Source organism: Oncorhynchus clarkii, chromosome 1 (assembly GCF_045791955.1).
Source record: "Oncorhynchus clarkii lewisi isolate Uvic-CL-2024 chromosome 1, UVic_Ocla_1.0, whole genome shotgun sequence".
Lineage (NCBI taxonomy): Eukaryota > Metazoa > Chordata > Actinopteri > Salmoniformes > Salmonidae > Oncorhynchus > Oncorhynchus clarkii.
This window is the reverse complement of record NC_092147.1, coordinates 47,171,219-47,188,531: the sequence shown is the minus strand read 5'-3', so window position 1 is coordinate 47,188,531 and position 17,313 is coordinate 47,171,219. Positions and strand designations below refer to the sequence as shown.

Here is a 17,313-nt window from a genome sequence, read left to right as displayed (position 1 = left end):
TGTGTGTGTGTGTGTGTGTGTGTGTACCAGGCGGACGTAGTTCTGCAGCAGCTGAAGGGGGATAAGAGATTCCAGGGCCAGCTCATCCAGACAAGACTCTGACAGACCTGTCGAGAAACGCAAAACCCACATGGAAATGAGCAATCATAACACACACCCAGACGCATAGATATATGCAGGAAGACAGACACACATATACACACACTTGAATATCCTCCTGAGAGTTTTAACTGTGCTCTGAGCTTCAGATACGCTGTTTCAGTGTCAAAACTGGAGGAATCTTTCCTGCGCTGTCAAAACACACGGTTCTAAGCAGACTGAAAATGAGCCTGCCAATAGAGCTGACAACGTCACGAAAAAACTATTTGCGCACTTCAAAGGGGCAGAAGGCTGGATTGCCAGATGGCTAGGAATAATGACTAGAATCTGCCATGTGGGGAATCGCAGGTGGCTCGTGTCAGCTAGTTGTATCTTGTTCTTGACACATAGTCTTGTTTTGACTGATGTCATGTCAATGTTAATACGACAAAACATTTGCTAGCTAGCTAACCAACAACCGTAATGATGTATTTGAGACAACAAGTGCTCATTGTGCAAATGTATTGATGGAGACGGAATATAGTCAACAGTCTAAGCCAACCCTGTCTGTTTCGCCCCATAGTTGCGCACGCATCCGGTTTTGTTGCTAAACAACCAACCCATCTATATAAACACAGCAGAAAGAGAAAAAGCTAGCTAAAGATTCCCTGGCAATGGGTCAATACACTGGCAGTGGGTGGACAGTGGCTCGATAGACACACACACACACACACACACACACACACACACACACGGCAGAGGAGAAAAGAGAATAAAAAAATAAAAAGAGGAGAGCTGTATTCCAAGATGACCAGGGTTGCCAGATTGGTACCTTTGAGTCTGATGGTGATGTGCTGGCTCAGTGGCTTCCTGACCAGGTCCCATGGAGACAGAGGCAGTTCCTGACCTGGCAACCACACAGTGTCACCTACAACAACAAGACAACGTGACATGTTAACAGCAGCACCACACACTGCACTGAAGACACACGCAATACATGCTACACTAAAACGCACAGACATTTGCATACCAACAACAAATACAGCATTCAAACGTAACCTAAATACGACACACTGTAGCCATGTAGCCACAACTTTACGTCAACGTCACATTTACACAGTTGATAATACATTAAAGGTTCTGTAAGCACACACATGGTGCTGCACCCACCCACGCACACACTCCCTCAGAGGTGAAAAGAAAGACGAACCCAAAAACCCATCGAGGGCGCTGATCGTCACACGGAAATCAGACATTTCCCTGAATATGTCAACCCCCCCCTCCCCCAGCTCTCCTTCCTCCTCTATCTTTCCATATCTCATCCATAATGCATCCCCAGTCGCCACTGTTCTCTTTCTCGCTTTCATCCCTCCCTTGACCGCGGATTCCCTTGCGCTCTCGTCCTTGAGTTTTTTTGGGGGAAAAGCGGTCGCGTCGGCATAATTCCCACTGACTGGTTTCACCTTGACGTGTTAAACAGAGGACAGACCCATTCGCCTTTCCTTTGTATGAGCTCAGCCAGACAGACTGGATTATCTTTCCCCTGGCTAGGCCAGACTTCACTAAGTCGGTTCAGACTATGTACCAAGCCAGTCATTCGTTAGTCTCTTGTGACAGACTTAACATTAGCATGTTAAAAATGTAACAGTTGATTTGGTTCTCGGTGCCGAGATTAGTCATTCATAGTAGACAGGACACACGTTAGGGAGTTTATCCTAACAATGTGACCGGGAAATTACCTCCTTGGAGTGTGTTTGTGTGTGTGTGTGTTCATTCTGGGCAGGCTCTGTGTGAATGTGGTGTGGTGTGATCGGGCCAAACTCAATTAGGCTCATGTTCCAGCCCTCTCCGGCTTGGCCCGATCACAACTTTGGACAGGACCCAGGGATGCGTGCCATCCAACAGAGCTGCAATGTGTGGTGGATGTGCGATACAGAAACAAAAGAGAGAGCGAGAGAGTGGGCGTGCCTGCTTGTGTGTGTCTGTGTGAGTGTAACCTTTGCTAAACCAGCTGCAACGCCAGGTGCCTGGAACGAGCCCCGATTTCAATAATCTATGAAGGAGTCAATTCATTCCAAAACGATTCATCCAACACTCACTGAAATCCAGCTTTTAAGCTGTGAATGTGAATAAAACACAACTAAACCCTACTGACAGTTACTCATAAAGGGGCTCATCCTCACAAAAACGTTTGTTACGTTTTATTTTACAGCCTGCTATTCATTTGCCATTTACTCCTAAATGTCCAAGTAAAATAGTTAAGATATAATTATGTGGAAATTGAGAGATATAAAAGGGCCGGGGATTCACCTGCAGCTAATGAAATGCTCATCCAGGAGGCGGCGCTCCTAGTGGCCGGGGACTTTAATGCAGGGAAACTAACATCCATTTGACCTCATTTCTATCAGCATGTTACATGAGCAACCAGAGGGGGAAAGAAATTATAGACCACCTTTCCTCAACACACAGAGACGTGTACAAAGCTCTCCCTCGCCCGCCATTTGGCAAATCTGACCATAAATCTAAACTCCTAATTCCTGCTTAACCTTTTTGGGATAGGGGACAGCATTTTCACTTTTGTATGAATAGTGTGCCCAGAGTGAACTGCCTCCTACTCCGTCCCAGATGCTAATATATGCATATTATTATTAGTATTGGAAAGAAAACACTCTGAAGTTTCTAAAACTGTTTGAATGAGGTCTGAGTATAACAGAACTCATATGGCAGGCAAAAAATCCAAACAGGAAGTGGGAAATCTGAGATTTGTAGTTTTTGAACTCAGCCCCTATCGAATACACAGTGGGATATGGGTAATTTTGCGCTTCCTAAGGCTTCCACTAGATGTCAACCGTCTTTAGTACGTTGTTTCAGGCTTCCACTGTGAAGGGGGGCCAAATGAGAGCTGATTGAGTCAGCGGTCTGGCAGCAGCCTCGATCTCAGTCACTCGCATTCACATGAGAGGTAGCTCTCGTTCCATTGCTTTTCTACAGACAATGGAATTCTCCGGTTGGAACATTATTGAACATTTATGATAAAAACATCCTAAAGATTGATTCTATACTTAGTTTGACAAGTTTCTACGACCTGTAATATAACTTTTTGAACTTTTCATCCGACGTTCTGCAGGACCTGAACGCGCGTTTGGATTTGTTTACCAAACGCCCTAACAAATGAAGCTATTTGGACATAAATGATTAACTTTATCGAACAAATCAAACATTTATTGTGGAACTGGGATTCCTGGGAGTGAATTCTGATGATCAAAGGTAAGTGAATATTTATAATGCTATTTCTGACTAATGTTGACTGCGCAACATGGCAGATATTTATTTTGGCTGGTTTGGCCTCTGAGCGCCGTACTCAGATTATGCTTTTTCAGTGAAGTTTTTTTGAAATCTGACACAGCAGTTGCATTAAGGAGAAGTGTATCTAAAGTTCCATGCATAACACTTGAATTTTCATCAACATTTATGAGTATTTCTGTGAATTGATGTGGCTCTCTTCAAAATCACAGCATGTTTTTGAACTACTGAACACAACACACCAATGTAAAATGAGATTTTTGGATATAAATATGCACTTTATCGAACAAAATGTATTGTGTAACATGAAGTCCTATGAGTGTCATCTGATGAAGATCATCAAAGGTTAGTGATTAATTTTATCTCTATTTGTGCTTTTTGTGACTCCTCTCTTTGGCTGAAAAAATGGCTGGGTTTTTCTGTGAGTTGATGGTGACCTAACAATCGTTTGTGGAGCTTTCACTGTAAAAGCATTTTTGAAATCAGACACGGTGGCTGGATTAACGAGAATTTGTGTCTTTAAAATGGTGCCTAAAGAAATTTGATTTATGAGATTCCTGAACAGACTGGTTAACAGCTTCTACCGCCAAGCCATGACCCCTGAACAGCTAACCTGAACAGACCCCCCCCCCCCCCATGTTTACACTGCTGCTACTCTCTGTTATCATCTATGCATAGTCACTTTAACTCTACTTTCATGTACATATTACCTCAATTACCGCAACTATCCAGTGGCCCCACACACCGACTCTGTACCGGTACACCCGGTACCCAGTAGCCTTGTTACTGTCATTTTATTCTTGCTCTTTAATTATGTGTAATTTTTCAATTTATTTTTATTTTCCTTTTTAGCGTTCACTTCAGTTAATTTAATAAATACTTTTAACACTTGTTTTTTTTCTTTAAACTGCGTTGTTGTTTAAGTAAGCATTTCACAGGAAGGCCTACACCAGTTGTATTCGGCGCATGTGACAAATACAATTTCATTTGAAAACCCATTTGTCTAAGAACCATACTTTCCATAGAGATTCCCCTGGAATGAACTCCTACTGTAATAGCGATTCATTGTTGAGAATAAGAGAGATTCATATTCAGATAAGCGATTCAGTTCAGCAGAGAGTCGTTGGTCTCCTGTTGGGTGCCATCCATTCCCTCATGCTGACTAAGGGAAATTCAAACTTGAACCCAGGGGCGGTCGGGAGGCGTTCAGAGGCAGCAGCTGTTTGGAACATGTTGCATTGTCGCACAAAATAGGCCACAACACCTCTGTAAACTTGGCTCAGGTTGGGAGATTTGGCTTTAAAAAAAACAGACAAGGCCCTGCTCACCAAGTGTATGCTCTCTGTTTAGGATATCCTTTAGAGACAGCAGGCTAGGCTACACTTCGGTAAACGTACCACTAGCTAAGGCAATGTCAAGATGTTAAAATCATATCGGTATTTATAAGCTAACTAGTAAATCAATTGAACAACAACCAATACAGCTCCTTACCTATGAGGATGGAGGCCATGCTAGCGGGGGTCAGTCCCAGGTGTGTGTGTTGGTGTGTGTCATCTCTGGTGGGCTGGTTTGTGTGTTGGTGTGTGTGTGTGTTGGTGTCGCCACAGAGCAGCTGGAGGTGAGAGGTCAAGGCTTGGCCCAGGGCGTAGTTCAGCTCGGCCCAGCGCGTAGCCCGGTGAATACACACATCCCCCAGCACGCTCACACACACCCCATCCTTCAACACCTCCACTGGACACATGGGCTCTCCTGAGCCACTGGACTGGACACACACTAACACCCTGTAGGAGTCTGAGGGAGGGAGGGAGGGAGGGAGTGGTGCATAAAATAACAAAAAAGAGAGAGGGAGAGGGGAGGCAGAGAGAGATAATTTGTTTTACACTGAACAGAAACAGAAAAATGCAACATGTAAAGTGTTGGTCCCATGTTTTGTGAGCTGAAACCAAGGATCGCAGAAATGTTCCACACGCACAAATTTGTTCACATCCCTGTTAGTGAGCATTTCTCCTTTGCCATGATAATCCATCCACCTGACAGGTGTGGCATATCAAGAAGCTGATTAAATGGCATGATCATTAACACAGGTGCACCTTGTACTGGGGACAATAAAAGGCCACTGTAAAAGTGCAGTTGTGTCACAACATAATGCAACAGATATCTAAGTTGAGGGAGCGTGCAATTGGCATGCTGACTGCAGGAACGTCCACTAGAGCTGTTGCCAGTGAATCGAATGTTAATTTCTCTCCATAAGCCGCCTCCAACGTAGTTTTAGAGAATTTGGCAGTAGTGGGCATTGTGTCAAGCAGTGCGGCTTGGATGGGTTGTGTTTCGGAGGACGCACAGCTCTTCTACCTTTGCCTCTCCCGAGTCCGTACAAGAGTTGCAGCGATGAGACAATTGGATACTACGAAATTGGGGAGAAAAAAAAAAACTGCCAGAAACCGTCTCAGGGAATCTCATCTGAGTGCTTGTCATCCTCACCAGGGTCTTCACCTGCAGTTCGGCAGTCATAATCGACTTCAGTGAGCAAATGCTCACCTTCGATGGCCACTGGCACGCTGAAGAAGTGTGCTCTTCACGGATGAATCCTGATTTCAAATGTCAAATCAAATCAAATTTTATTTGTCACATACACATGGTCAGCAGATGTTAATGCGAGTGTAGCGAAATGCTTGTACTGGGCAGATGGTGTGGGCGAGTGGTTTGCAGATGTCAGCGTTGTGGACAGTGCCCCATTGTGACAGTGGGGTTATGGTACGGGAAGGCATAATTTATGGACAATTGCATTGCATTTCATCAATGTCAATTTGAATGCAGAGATACCCGGACGAGATCCTGAGGCCCATTGTCGTGCCACTCGTCCTCCGCCATCACCTTATGTTTCAGCATGATATTGCACGGCTCCATTTCGCAAGGATCGGTACACAATTCCCGAAAATGTCCCAGCTCTTCCATGGCCTGCATACTCACCAGACATGTCACCCATTGAGCATGTTTGGGATGCTCTGGACAGTGTGTTACAGTTTCCGCCAACATCCAGCAACTTCGCACAGCCATTGAAAAGGAGTGGGACAAAATTCCACAGGCCACAAACAACAACCTGATCAACTCTAAGAGAAGGAGATGTGCCACATTGCATGAGGCAAATGGTGGTCACAACAGATACGGTGGTTTTCTGATCAAAGCCCCTACCTTTTATTTAAGGTATCTGTGACCAACAGATGCATATCTGTATTCTCAGTCAAGTAAAATCCATAGATTAGGGGGCGAATGTTGCGTTTATATTTTTATTCGGTGCAGTATTATTGCAACGTTTGATCCCGTGTAATGGAAGCCAATTACATATTTCCACATGTCTGAAAAGGGGGATGGAGCACTCAAACACAGAAGAGCCACAGTTGAATCAGGTGCTAGGCTGGAACAAAAAAAGAAGCGTGCACACACCCTGGTGCTGGTACTCACATAGGTTCTCTAGTAAGTCTTTGCAGTCGTCGGTGGCAACGTCATGGATGGTGCGGTTCCACTTGTCCCTCCTCTCTATGTCCTGGTCACTGTGGCTACACAGCACCTCCAGGCAGTCCTGACAGCACACAAAACAGTATAATATATATTACACACACAGTCGGAAGTTTACATACACCTTAGCCAAATACATTTGAACTCAGTTTTTCACAATTCCTGACATTTAATCAGAGTAAAAAGTCCCTGTCTTAGGGCAGTTAGGATCACCACTTTATTTTAAGAATGTGAAATGTCAGAATAATAGTAGAGAGAATGGTTTATTTAAGCTTTGATTTATTTCATCACATTCCCAGTGGGTCAGAAGTTTACATACACTCAATTAGTATTTGGTAGCATTGCCTTTAAATTGTTTAACTTGGGTCAAATGTTTCAGGTAGCCTTCCACAAGCTTCCCACAATAAGTTGGGTTAATTTTGGCCCATTCCTCCTGACAGAGCTGGTGTAACAGTCAGGTTTGTAGGCCTCCTTGCTCACACACGCCTTTTCAGTTCTGCCCAAACATTTTCTATGGGATTAAGGTCAGGGCTTTGTGATGGCCACTCCAATAACTTGACTTTGGAAGTATGCTTGGGGTCATTGTCCATTTGGAAGACCCATTTGCAACCAATCTTTAACTTCCTGACTGATGTCTTGAGTTACTTCAATATATCCACATCATTTTTCTCCCTCATGATGTCATCTATTTTGTGAATTGCACCAGTTCCTCCTGTAGCAAAGCACCCCCACAACATAAAGCTGCTACCCCCGTGCTTCAAGGTTGGGATGGTATTCTTCGGCTTGCAAGCCTCCCCCTTTTTCCTCCAAACATAACGATGGTCATTATGGTCAAACAGTTCTATTTTTGTTTCATCAGACCAGAGGACATTTCTCCAAATAGTACGATCTTTGTCCCCATGTGCAGTTGCAAACCGTAGTCTGGCTTTTTTACGGTGGTTTTGGAGAGGTGGCTTCTTCCTTGCTGAGTGGCCTTTCAGGTTATGTCGATATAGGACTCATTTTACTCTGGATATAGATACTTTTGTACCTGTTTCCTCCAGCATCTTCACAAGGTCCTTTGCTGTTGTTCTGGGATTGATTTGCACTTTTCGCACCAAAGTACGTTAATCTCTAGGAGACAGAACGCGTCTCCTTCCTGAGCGGTATGACGGATGCATGGTCCCATGGTGTTTATACTTGCGTACTATTGTTTGTACAGATGAATGTGGTACCTTCAGGCGTTTGGAAAGTGCTCCCAAGGATGAACCAGACTTGTGGAGGTCTACAATTTCTTTCCTGAGGTCTTGGCTGATATCTTTTGCTATTCCCATGATGTAAAGCAAAGAGACACTGAGTTTGAAGGTAGGCCTTGGAATACATCCACAGGTACAATTGACTCAAATGATGATGTCAATTAGCCTATCAGAAGCTTCTAAAGCCATGACATCATTTTCTGGAATTGTCCATTCTGTTTAAAGGCACAGTCAACTTAGTGTATGTAAACTTCTGACCCACGGGAATTGTGATACAGTGAATTATAAGTAAAATAATCTGTCTGTAAACAATTGTAGGAACAATTACTTGTGTCATGCACAAAGTAGATGTCCTAACCAACTTGCCAAAACTATAGTTTCTTAACAAGAAATTTGTGGAGTGGTTGAAAAATTAATTTGAATGACTTTAATGACCTAAGCGTATGTAAACTTCCGACTTCAACTGCGCACACACACACACACACACACACACACACACACACACACACACACACACACACACACACACACACACACACACACACACACACACACACACACACACACACACACACACACACACACACACACACACACACACACACACACCATTTGGGAAAGTATTCAGACTGCTGAGCTCAATTTAGAGTCTTTTCAATGTTTCCACATTTTGTTATGTTACAGCCTTATTCTAAAACGGATTAAATAAAAATCAGCAATCTACACACAATGCCCCATGATGACAAAGTCAAATAAAACAGAAATATCCTATTTACATAAGTATTCAGACCCTTTGCTATGAGACTCTAAATTGAGCTCAGGTGCATCCTGTTTCCATTGATCATCATTGATGTTTCTACAACTTGATTGGAGTCCACCTGTGGTCAAGTCAATTGATTGGACATTATTTGGAAAGACACACACCTGTCTATATAAGGTCCCACAGTTGACAGTGCATGTCAGAGCAAAAAACAAGCCATGAGGTCTTGAATTGGAAACACCAAGACTTCCTAGAGCTGGCCGCATGGCCAAACTGAGCAATGATGGTCAGGGAGGTGACCAAGAACCCGACAGAGCTCCAGAGTTCCTCTGTGGAGATGGGAGAACCTTCCAGAAGGACAACCATCTCTGCAGCACTCCATCAATCAGGCCTTTAGGTGAGAGTGGCTAGACAGAAGCCACCCCTCAGCAAAAAGGCACAAAACAGGTGTGCCAAGCTTGTAGCGTCATACCCAAGAAGATTATGCTATAATCGCTGCCAAAACTGCTTCAACAAAGTACTGAGTCTGAATACTTATGTAAATGTAATTTAATTTCTTCCTTCTTTTTTAAAATATAAATTAGCAAACATTTATAAAAAACTGTTTTTGCTTTGTCATTATGTAGATTGAGGGGGGGGGGGGGGGACAATTTAATCAATTTTAGAATATGGCTGTAAGGTAACAAAATGTGGAAAAAGTCGTCTGAATACTTTCAGAAGGCACAGTACGTGTCTGTGTGAAGCTACATGCATACCCCGCCCACCGCAGGATTCCTTTCTTTCCACTATTTAAATCCCTGGTTTTTGTGAGGTGTAAATTAACTTGGCACAATTGTTGCTGGATTGATTCACATTTCAAAAGAGAACCAATGCATATTCCAATTCTTGCTCGTACAAAGATAATTTTCCCTAATTGATTTCACAATCACGCAAACGTCTGCTATGACTGCTCAAACATGTCGGTCCCCTTCAAAATGTCAAATGTGGATTTTGATCGACATAGTTTACAACACCGACCCTTAGACGGGGGTTAAAACGCATAAAGACAATATTTATACCACAAGACTGAGGAGGAAGCGTTCTTTGCACAGGTGGGTGTTCCTTTTTTTTGTACAGTTTTAAAAAGTTCAGATTTTATTCATTTGAAACATTCACAAAGTAACTCACTACCATGGAAATCGCTCCCGAAAAGCAACGTCCCAATCTCATAAATAGGGCTTTTGATCTTGGACACAATGTAAACGATTTGTGCATTGGTCAATTCTAGAGAACCGTGTTTAGATTATAAACATAGTCTCCCAACTAATGTTGAATATGCAAGAGGACTTTACAAAAACAATCATGAAATCCATGGTGAAAAATACAGGAGCTTAGGAGGCGGATTGTGAGGGGGCGGTACCTTTGAAAGATGCTGGTTTGATAGAGGGTCATTTCATGCAAGTGTATTTGTAAATGAGATATTTTCAAACATTATTATTCTAACAATATAATAAAAAAAACACAAATAGGCCGTTTATGGTTGAAAATATTAGCATGGGTCGTTTAAAATATTATTCTTTTTTATTTTTTATATTTGACAAAGTTGAAAACGGTATTTCCTACCCAAACTGGCGGATTACATTGACTTCTTGTCCATCACTACACAATTGTTTACGTGCTATAATTTAGTCAATATTTGATGGGGATTTTTTTTTCTTCAGAAAGTGTTAGGTATCTCACTCCATAATGCAGCAGTTACATTTACATTGCCTTGCGAAAGTATTCGGCCCCCTTGAACTTTGCGACCTTTTGCCACATTTCAGGCGTCAAACATAAAGATATAAAACTGTATTTTTTTTGTGAAGAATCAACAACAAGTGGGACACAATCATGAAGTGGAACGACATTTATTGGATATTTCAAACTTTTTTAACAAATCAAAAACTGAAAAATTATTCAGCCCCCTTAAGTTAATACTTTGTAGCGCCACCTTTTGCTGCGATTACAGCTGTAAGTCGCTTGGGGTATGTCTCTATCAGTTTTGCACATCGAGAGACTGAAATTCTTTCCCATTCCTCCTTGCAAAACAGCTTGAGCTCAGTGAGGTTGGATGGAGAGCATTTGTGAACAGCAGTTTTCAGTTCTTTCCACAGATTCTCGATTGGATTCAGGTCTGGACTTTGACTTGGCCATTCTAACACCTGGATATGTTTATTTTTGAACCATTCCATTGTAGATTTTGCTTTATGTTTTGGATCATTGTCTTGTTGGAAGACAAATCTCCGTCCCACTTTTTTGCATTGTTGCCAAAAAGTTCAATTTTGGTTTCATCTGACCAGAGCACCTTCTTCCACATGTTTGGTGTGTCTCCCAGGTGGCTTGTGGCAAACTTTAAACAACACTTTTTATGGATATCTTTAAGAAATGGCTTTCTTCTTGCCACTCTTCCATAAAGGCCAGATTTGTGCAATATACGACTGATTGTTGTCCTATGGACAGAGTCTCCCACCTCAGCTGTAGCTCTCTGCAGTTCATCCAGAGTGATCATGGGCCCCTTGGCTGCATCTCTGATCAGTCTTCTCCTTGTATGAGCTGAAAGTTTAGAGGGAGGGCCAGGTCTTGGTAGATTTGCAGTGGTCTGATACTCCTTCCATTTCAATATTATCGCTTGCACAGTGCTCCTTGGGATGTTTAAAGCTTGGGAAATCTTTTTGTATCCAAATCCGGCTTTAAACTTCTTCACAACAGTATCTCGGACCTGCCTGGTGTGTTCCTTGTTCTTCATGATGCTCTCTGCGCTTTTAACGGACCTCTGAGACTATCACAGTGCAGGTGCATTTATACGGAGACTTGATTACACACAGGTGGATTGTATTTATCATCATTAGTCATTTAGGTCAACATTGGATCATTCAGAGATCCTCACTGAACTTCTGGAGAGAGTTTGCTGCACTGAAAGTAAAGGGGCTGAATAATTTTGCACGCCCAATTTTTCAGTTTTTGATTTGTTAAAAAAGTTTGAAATATCCAATAAATGTTGTTCCACTTCATGATTGTGTCCCACTTGTTGTTGATTCTTCACAAAAAAATACAGTTTTATATCTTTATGTTTGAAGCCTGAAATGTGGCAAAAGGTCGCAAAGTTCAAGGGGGCCGAATACTTTCGCAAGGCACTGTAGTAGAACTGTGTGTGTGTGTGTGTGTGTGTGTGTGTGTGTGTGTGTGTGTGTGTGTGTGTGGGGGGGGGGGTATTCTGCACAGCTACTATGTGTGTTAAGCATGTGCATTTTTGTTTGTCTCCAATTAACAAAATTGAAAAATATGGTCAATGTGTCTATGTGCATACATACAGTGCATACTACATTGCTGTGTGCTTTTACAGTACACGAGTCATGTCCCAGTACCTTGAAGCCCCTGGCAGCAGCGATGTGTGCAGCGGTCCAGCCCTCACAGTTTGCCTGGTTCAGCAAGGTGCTGGATAGGATCGGGACCGTGGCAGGACTAGGGCTACAGTCAGAGCTATGGTTGTGGTCAGGGTCATGGTGTGTGTGGTCAGGGGGAGGGTGGCAGAGGAGAAGCCGCAGAGTGTCCACATGTCCCGAGCTAACCGCTGCGTGGAGAGCCGTGCAGCTGTCCTGTGGATCACACACACAAAGACATAAGCCACCTTGCATACACTCCAAGCTGTTCCAATTTAAAAATGCACACAACATTGGAAATACTTTCTGTGATATATTGGTTGATATGACTTCTGCAAATGTGATGTTGACCAAAATAGCCCAGTGGAGCTGCATTTGTACGCAGTTGCCCCAGGGACAACATGGTGGCTATTCGCAGAGGGGCGTCACCAAGACATTTAGACATAGCTGTCTAAATACACAACTAAGCAAAACACATTCATGAATAATTGTCAACAACAATACCGTGAGTAAATTGGTCATATGAGATATTTGGGGCGGCAGGGTAGCCTAGTGGTTAGAGTGTTGGACTAGTAACCGGAAGGTTGCAAGTTCAAAACCCCGAGCTGACAAGGTACAAATCTGTTGTTCTGCTCCTGAACAGGCAGTTAACCCACTGTTCCTAGGCCATCATTGGAAATAAGAATTTGTTCTTAACTGATTTGTTTGGTTAAATAAAGGTCAAATAAATAAAAATAGCCCTGCTTTAGAGATACAGGAAATCTATAAGTGAAACACTGATCGGCAGGTAGAGCGTCGGGCCAACGAAAGGTTGCTGGATCGAATCCCCGAGCTGACAAGGTTCAAATCGGTCGTTCCGCCCCTGAACTGCAAAAAAACAAGCCATGTTCCTAGGACGTCATTGTAAATAAGAATTTGTTCTTAACCGACTTGCCTAGCTAAATAAAGGTTAAATAAAATAACAAATTTGACTAAAAGGCCCTGTGTTGTGATGCAAATGTGAAAAGTGAATTAATTCCCTTGCTGTTTTGAAGCGTATGTGTTCTAAGGACTGACTGCATGCCACGACTCGCCTATCAGACATTAAAACCCAATTAGCTTTCTGTGATCTTGATTGACTGGGGGGGGGAATAAAAAGTCAAACGATCTCAGTCCTGAGTGTGACAATAAGGGTCAGTGAAGGACCATCTGAAAATAGGAGAAATGTAGGACAGGGGAGGACAACGAGGCACGGTTGAGGACATCTGGCGCCAGTTGGGGACTTACGGTGGTGGATCGTGAACGGTCTGCGCCGGCGTTGAGCAGGGCTCTAGTACAGTCCAGCCTGCCAGCTCCACTGGCCACGAACAGAGGGGTCTGTCCACCCACAGCCCCATGATCCACATCAGCCCCACCAGACACCAGGGCCTCCACACACCTGGACGTACACACAAGAAGAGGTCAGGTTACACACACACGGGTGGTTTCGTGGTTTTTGAAACATCCTCCTTATTTTAGTCTGGGACTCCCTAATCTAGAACAGATTTTTTTTTAATACGGATTCATTTAAGTAGAATTATCTTCATCCTGATTTATATTCAACTCTGTCCGGGAAACAGCCCCGTAGAGGTAGTGAAACTCTTGTCAAACTTAAAAGTTATGGTAACATTTCTACGCTGTCAAACGGTCACCCTTTTCCTGTATTGCAGACATAGGTCAGTGTGTGTTCACGTTCGTGTGTGCGTGTTCGTATTAGCCCTGGCCAGCTGGTGAATGTGCAGTGTTGTAATTGGCAACAACAGTAGTATTAATAGTGGGGGTAGCCGATCGGCACGCTGACAGTCACTCACACAGAGTGGTGTTTCACTGTCTCAAAACGTTTACTGCAGCACTGGTAACATGCATTCCAGTGGGGACTGGTAGGAGGAGTTATAGGAGGACGGGCTCATTGTAATGGATGAAATGGAATATATGGAACGGAGTCAAACGTGGCTTCCATATGTTTGATACCGTTCCAATTATTCCATTCCAGCCATTCACAATTATCCCGTCCTCCTATACGCCTCCAACCAGCCACCACTGTTCATTCCTAGGTCAGGGCTAAGGGCTACTTTACTCAGGATGTGCCTCTACACTCAACAGAGGATGGTATAGGGCAGGGCTGGATGTGTGCCCAGCACAGCATGGCTCACATAACGGACAGAACATCCCCAGCTGCTCCTGTCTCACGTCACTCTGCAGGTGTCCACAGGGGGGCGCCAGAGAAGTAGAGGATTACAACTGCCCCTGGACCAGGGGTGGGAAAACCCTAATTTAAACCTGTTAAGGATCGGACCCTTTTTTCCCCCAATTTTCACCTAAAATGACATACCCAACTAACTGCCTGTAGCTCAGGATCTGAAGCAAAATAAATGCATATTCTGGATACCATCTGAAAGGAAACACTTAGAGGTTTGTGGAAATGTGAAATGAATGTAGGAGAATATAACATTAGATCTAGTAAAAAATAATACAAAGAAAAAAACTTTATTTTATATATTTTTTACCACCATCTTTGAAATGCAAGCGAAAGGCCATAATGTATTATTACAGCCCAGGCAAAATCTTGATTTTGGCCACTAGATGGCAGCAATGAACCTTTGCATATCTGTTCAAAATGTTCTATCAAGACTGCCCAAATGTGCCTAATTGGTTTATTAATACATTATCAAGTTCCTAATTGTGCGCTCTCCTCAAACAATAGCGTTGTATTCTTTCACTGTAATGGCTACTGTAAATTGGACAGTGCAGTTAGATTAACAATAATGTAAGCTTTCTGCCCATAGGTATGTCTATGTCCTGGGATTCACATTAGCGCAACCATCCCGCAGGGGAGGACACCGATCCCGTCGAGGTTAAAGGCACATTTAAAAATTGTTCAACTTCATATTCACCTCCAGCAGCATCCCAACATACGTGAAAATTGCCCGTTATGTTTCGCAGTAAGGAAGATAAGTGTTTTGAATGACATCGGTGTGCATCGTGTAATTGTAACCAAATATGTGTAGGGTTTTGTCTACTAATTGGTTGATGATGTCATCTTCCTCCATCTTTTTTTTTTACAACAAAACATAGAAACGCACCATTTGTCACATATGTTGACGTTGGGGTGGTACTGGAGATGATGAATATGAAGTTAAAACGTACATTTCCCTTTATGGATTCGGGGCAGGTAAGCTGATCCTAGATCTGTGCGGTAAAGGCAACTTTTACTTTGAGCCGCCAAGTCCATCCAAACGCGGACGACACTATATTTGAGAGGATACTATATTTAACATGTACAGTAACACAATGACATGTCACATGCTTAGCGCAGGATTTGACAGTTTGCTGTGTGTGATACATATGGGGAGACAATATCTGTCCGTTTGTACGCATGCCAGATACTGAGCCGACAGTTACTGGCAGTGGCTCTATTATGGAACCAGATATTGAGGGGTTGCAGTATGTAGCAGTGACTGTTTTTAGAGACAGGTTGATGTAAAGAATAGGGGTTGTGTGCGTTGTGCACCAACCTGTGGTGTCCGAACGCGGCGGCAAAGTGTAAAGGCGTAAATCCGTTTTCATCAGAAACATCAGCAGACGCCCCTGAAGTCAGCAGCAGCTTAACACAGTCTGAGAGAGAGTGGGAGAGAGAAATAGCCATTCATTTCCTCAGTTCTTTCCTTTAAATGAAACAGGGTTTTAATTGTGCCTCTGCACATTGCCACTGTTTACGGATCAACAACCATTGAATGACAGAACACTATCAAACGTGAAAGAAAGGCTTCAAATCTTGGCTGCAATAGGTAGTGTGTGTGTGTGTGTGTGTGTGTCTACCGCCTAAGAGTGGAACAGCAGGAGCTTTTTCTGACACACATGAGTGAGCAGGGATCGCTGTCCCTCGAGGCCACAATTCCCATGTTGTCTATCTGCAGTAATTCTGTGCTTCATATCAATTATAATAACTGTATTGACTAAAATGAATCAATGGAGTTGGACATCTTCAGGTGTGTATCATATATGTTTTGCACTGACTCTATGCACTCACTAGACTACCCATACACTCACACATACTACAATGACACACACAAACATGCATATTGACATCACACACACAGACAGACCCACTTTCACATATGCTGCAGCTTTGTGTTTTATTACCTATCCTGATTGCCTAGTTGCCTCCACTTACATGTACATACCGTAATTACCTCTACCTCGTAACCCTGCACTGGTACTCCTTGTATATAGCCTCGTTATTGTCATTTTAATAGTGTAACTATTTATTTTATTTATTTAGCAAATACTTGTCTTACTTTTTTTTAACTCTCCATTGTTGGGAACGGGCTCGTAAGTAAGCATTTCACGGTAAAGTCTACACCTGTTGTACTCGGCGCGTGTGACCAACAAAATGTGATGACTGTACCTGTGTGTCCGGTCTGAGCAGCAGAAAACAAGGCAGAGGTTGGGTGGTCTTCAAGGTGACTAATATTATCCGTTGGATCTTGGTTAAGCAGCATTGACAATAAAGTGACATTTCCCTGGGAAGCAGCTTGGAGGAGCAGGGGGCGCCCGTCGTCCAGGGCAACGGGCCCACCGCAGGTTAGCGAGGGGACTATGGAGGGACACCAGCCTAAATGGGAGTTAAAGGGGACACAAGGTTTAACATGGCAGGGAAGCGGATAGAGAGGGGCTGGGAGAAGAGGGGGAGGGACGACACCTGGGAGTTCCACGACACAATGACTAGTGTAGTTAACAGCTCAAACGAGAAAGCATGCGTCTATTGATAACCGAGTGAATTTAAAGAGTTTGTTCCCTTTGCTACATATGCCCTCGTAAGCAACGACATAGAATAAGTTGCCTTTCAGAACAGGTGGACACGTCATGGAACCCAGGTGTAGGGTGGAGGGCATTTTTTGTCATCTCAACCATCATCCATCCATCCAGCCGCACAACCAACCACAACAATCCCCATTCACGCGTGTATTTAATGGTCAATCAACACACCGACCCCATCCATGCG

At 43.3% G+C, this 17,313-nt stretch overlaps 1 protein-coding gene across 2 annotated transcripts in view; it reads right to left on the bottom strand.

The window, feature by feature from the left end:
• Positions 1–17,313, bottom strand: part of LOC139408189 (cortactin-binding protein 2-like) — a 73,726-nt gene that overhangs the window by 4,915 nt on the left and 51,498 nt on the right. For both annotated transcript variants that reach the window (XM_071151907.1, XM_071151906.1), the window contains exons 5-12: positions 16,717–16,923; positions 15,824–15,923; positions 13,557–13,707; positions 12,276–12,506; positions 6,844–6,961; positions 4,873–5,172; positions 911–1,006; positions 28–107 (exon numbers count right to left, since the gene is read on the bottom strand). In XM_071151907.1, the coding sequence (XP_071008008.1) occupies positions 28–107; positions 911–1,006; positions 4,873–5,172; positions 6,844–6,961; positions 12,276–12,506; positions 13,557–13,707; positions 15,824–15,923; positions 16,717–16,923 (1,283 nt within the window). The remainder of the gene's footprint in view (positions 1–27; positions 108–910; positions 1,007–4,872; positions 5,173–6,843; positions 6,962–12,275; positions 12,507–13,556; positions 13,708–15,823; positions 15,924–16,716; positions 16,924–17,313) is intronic.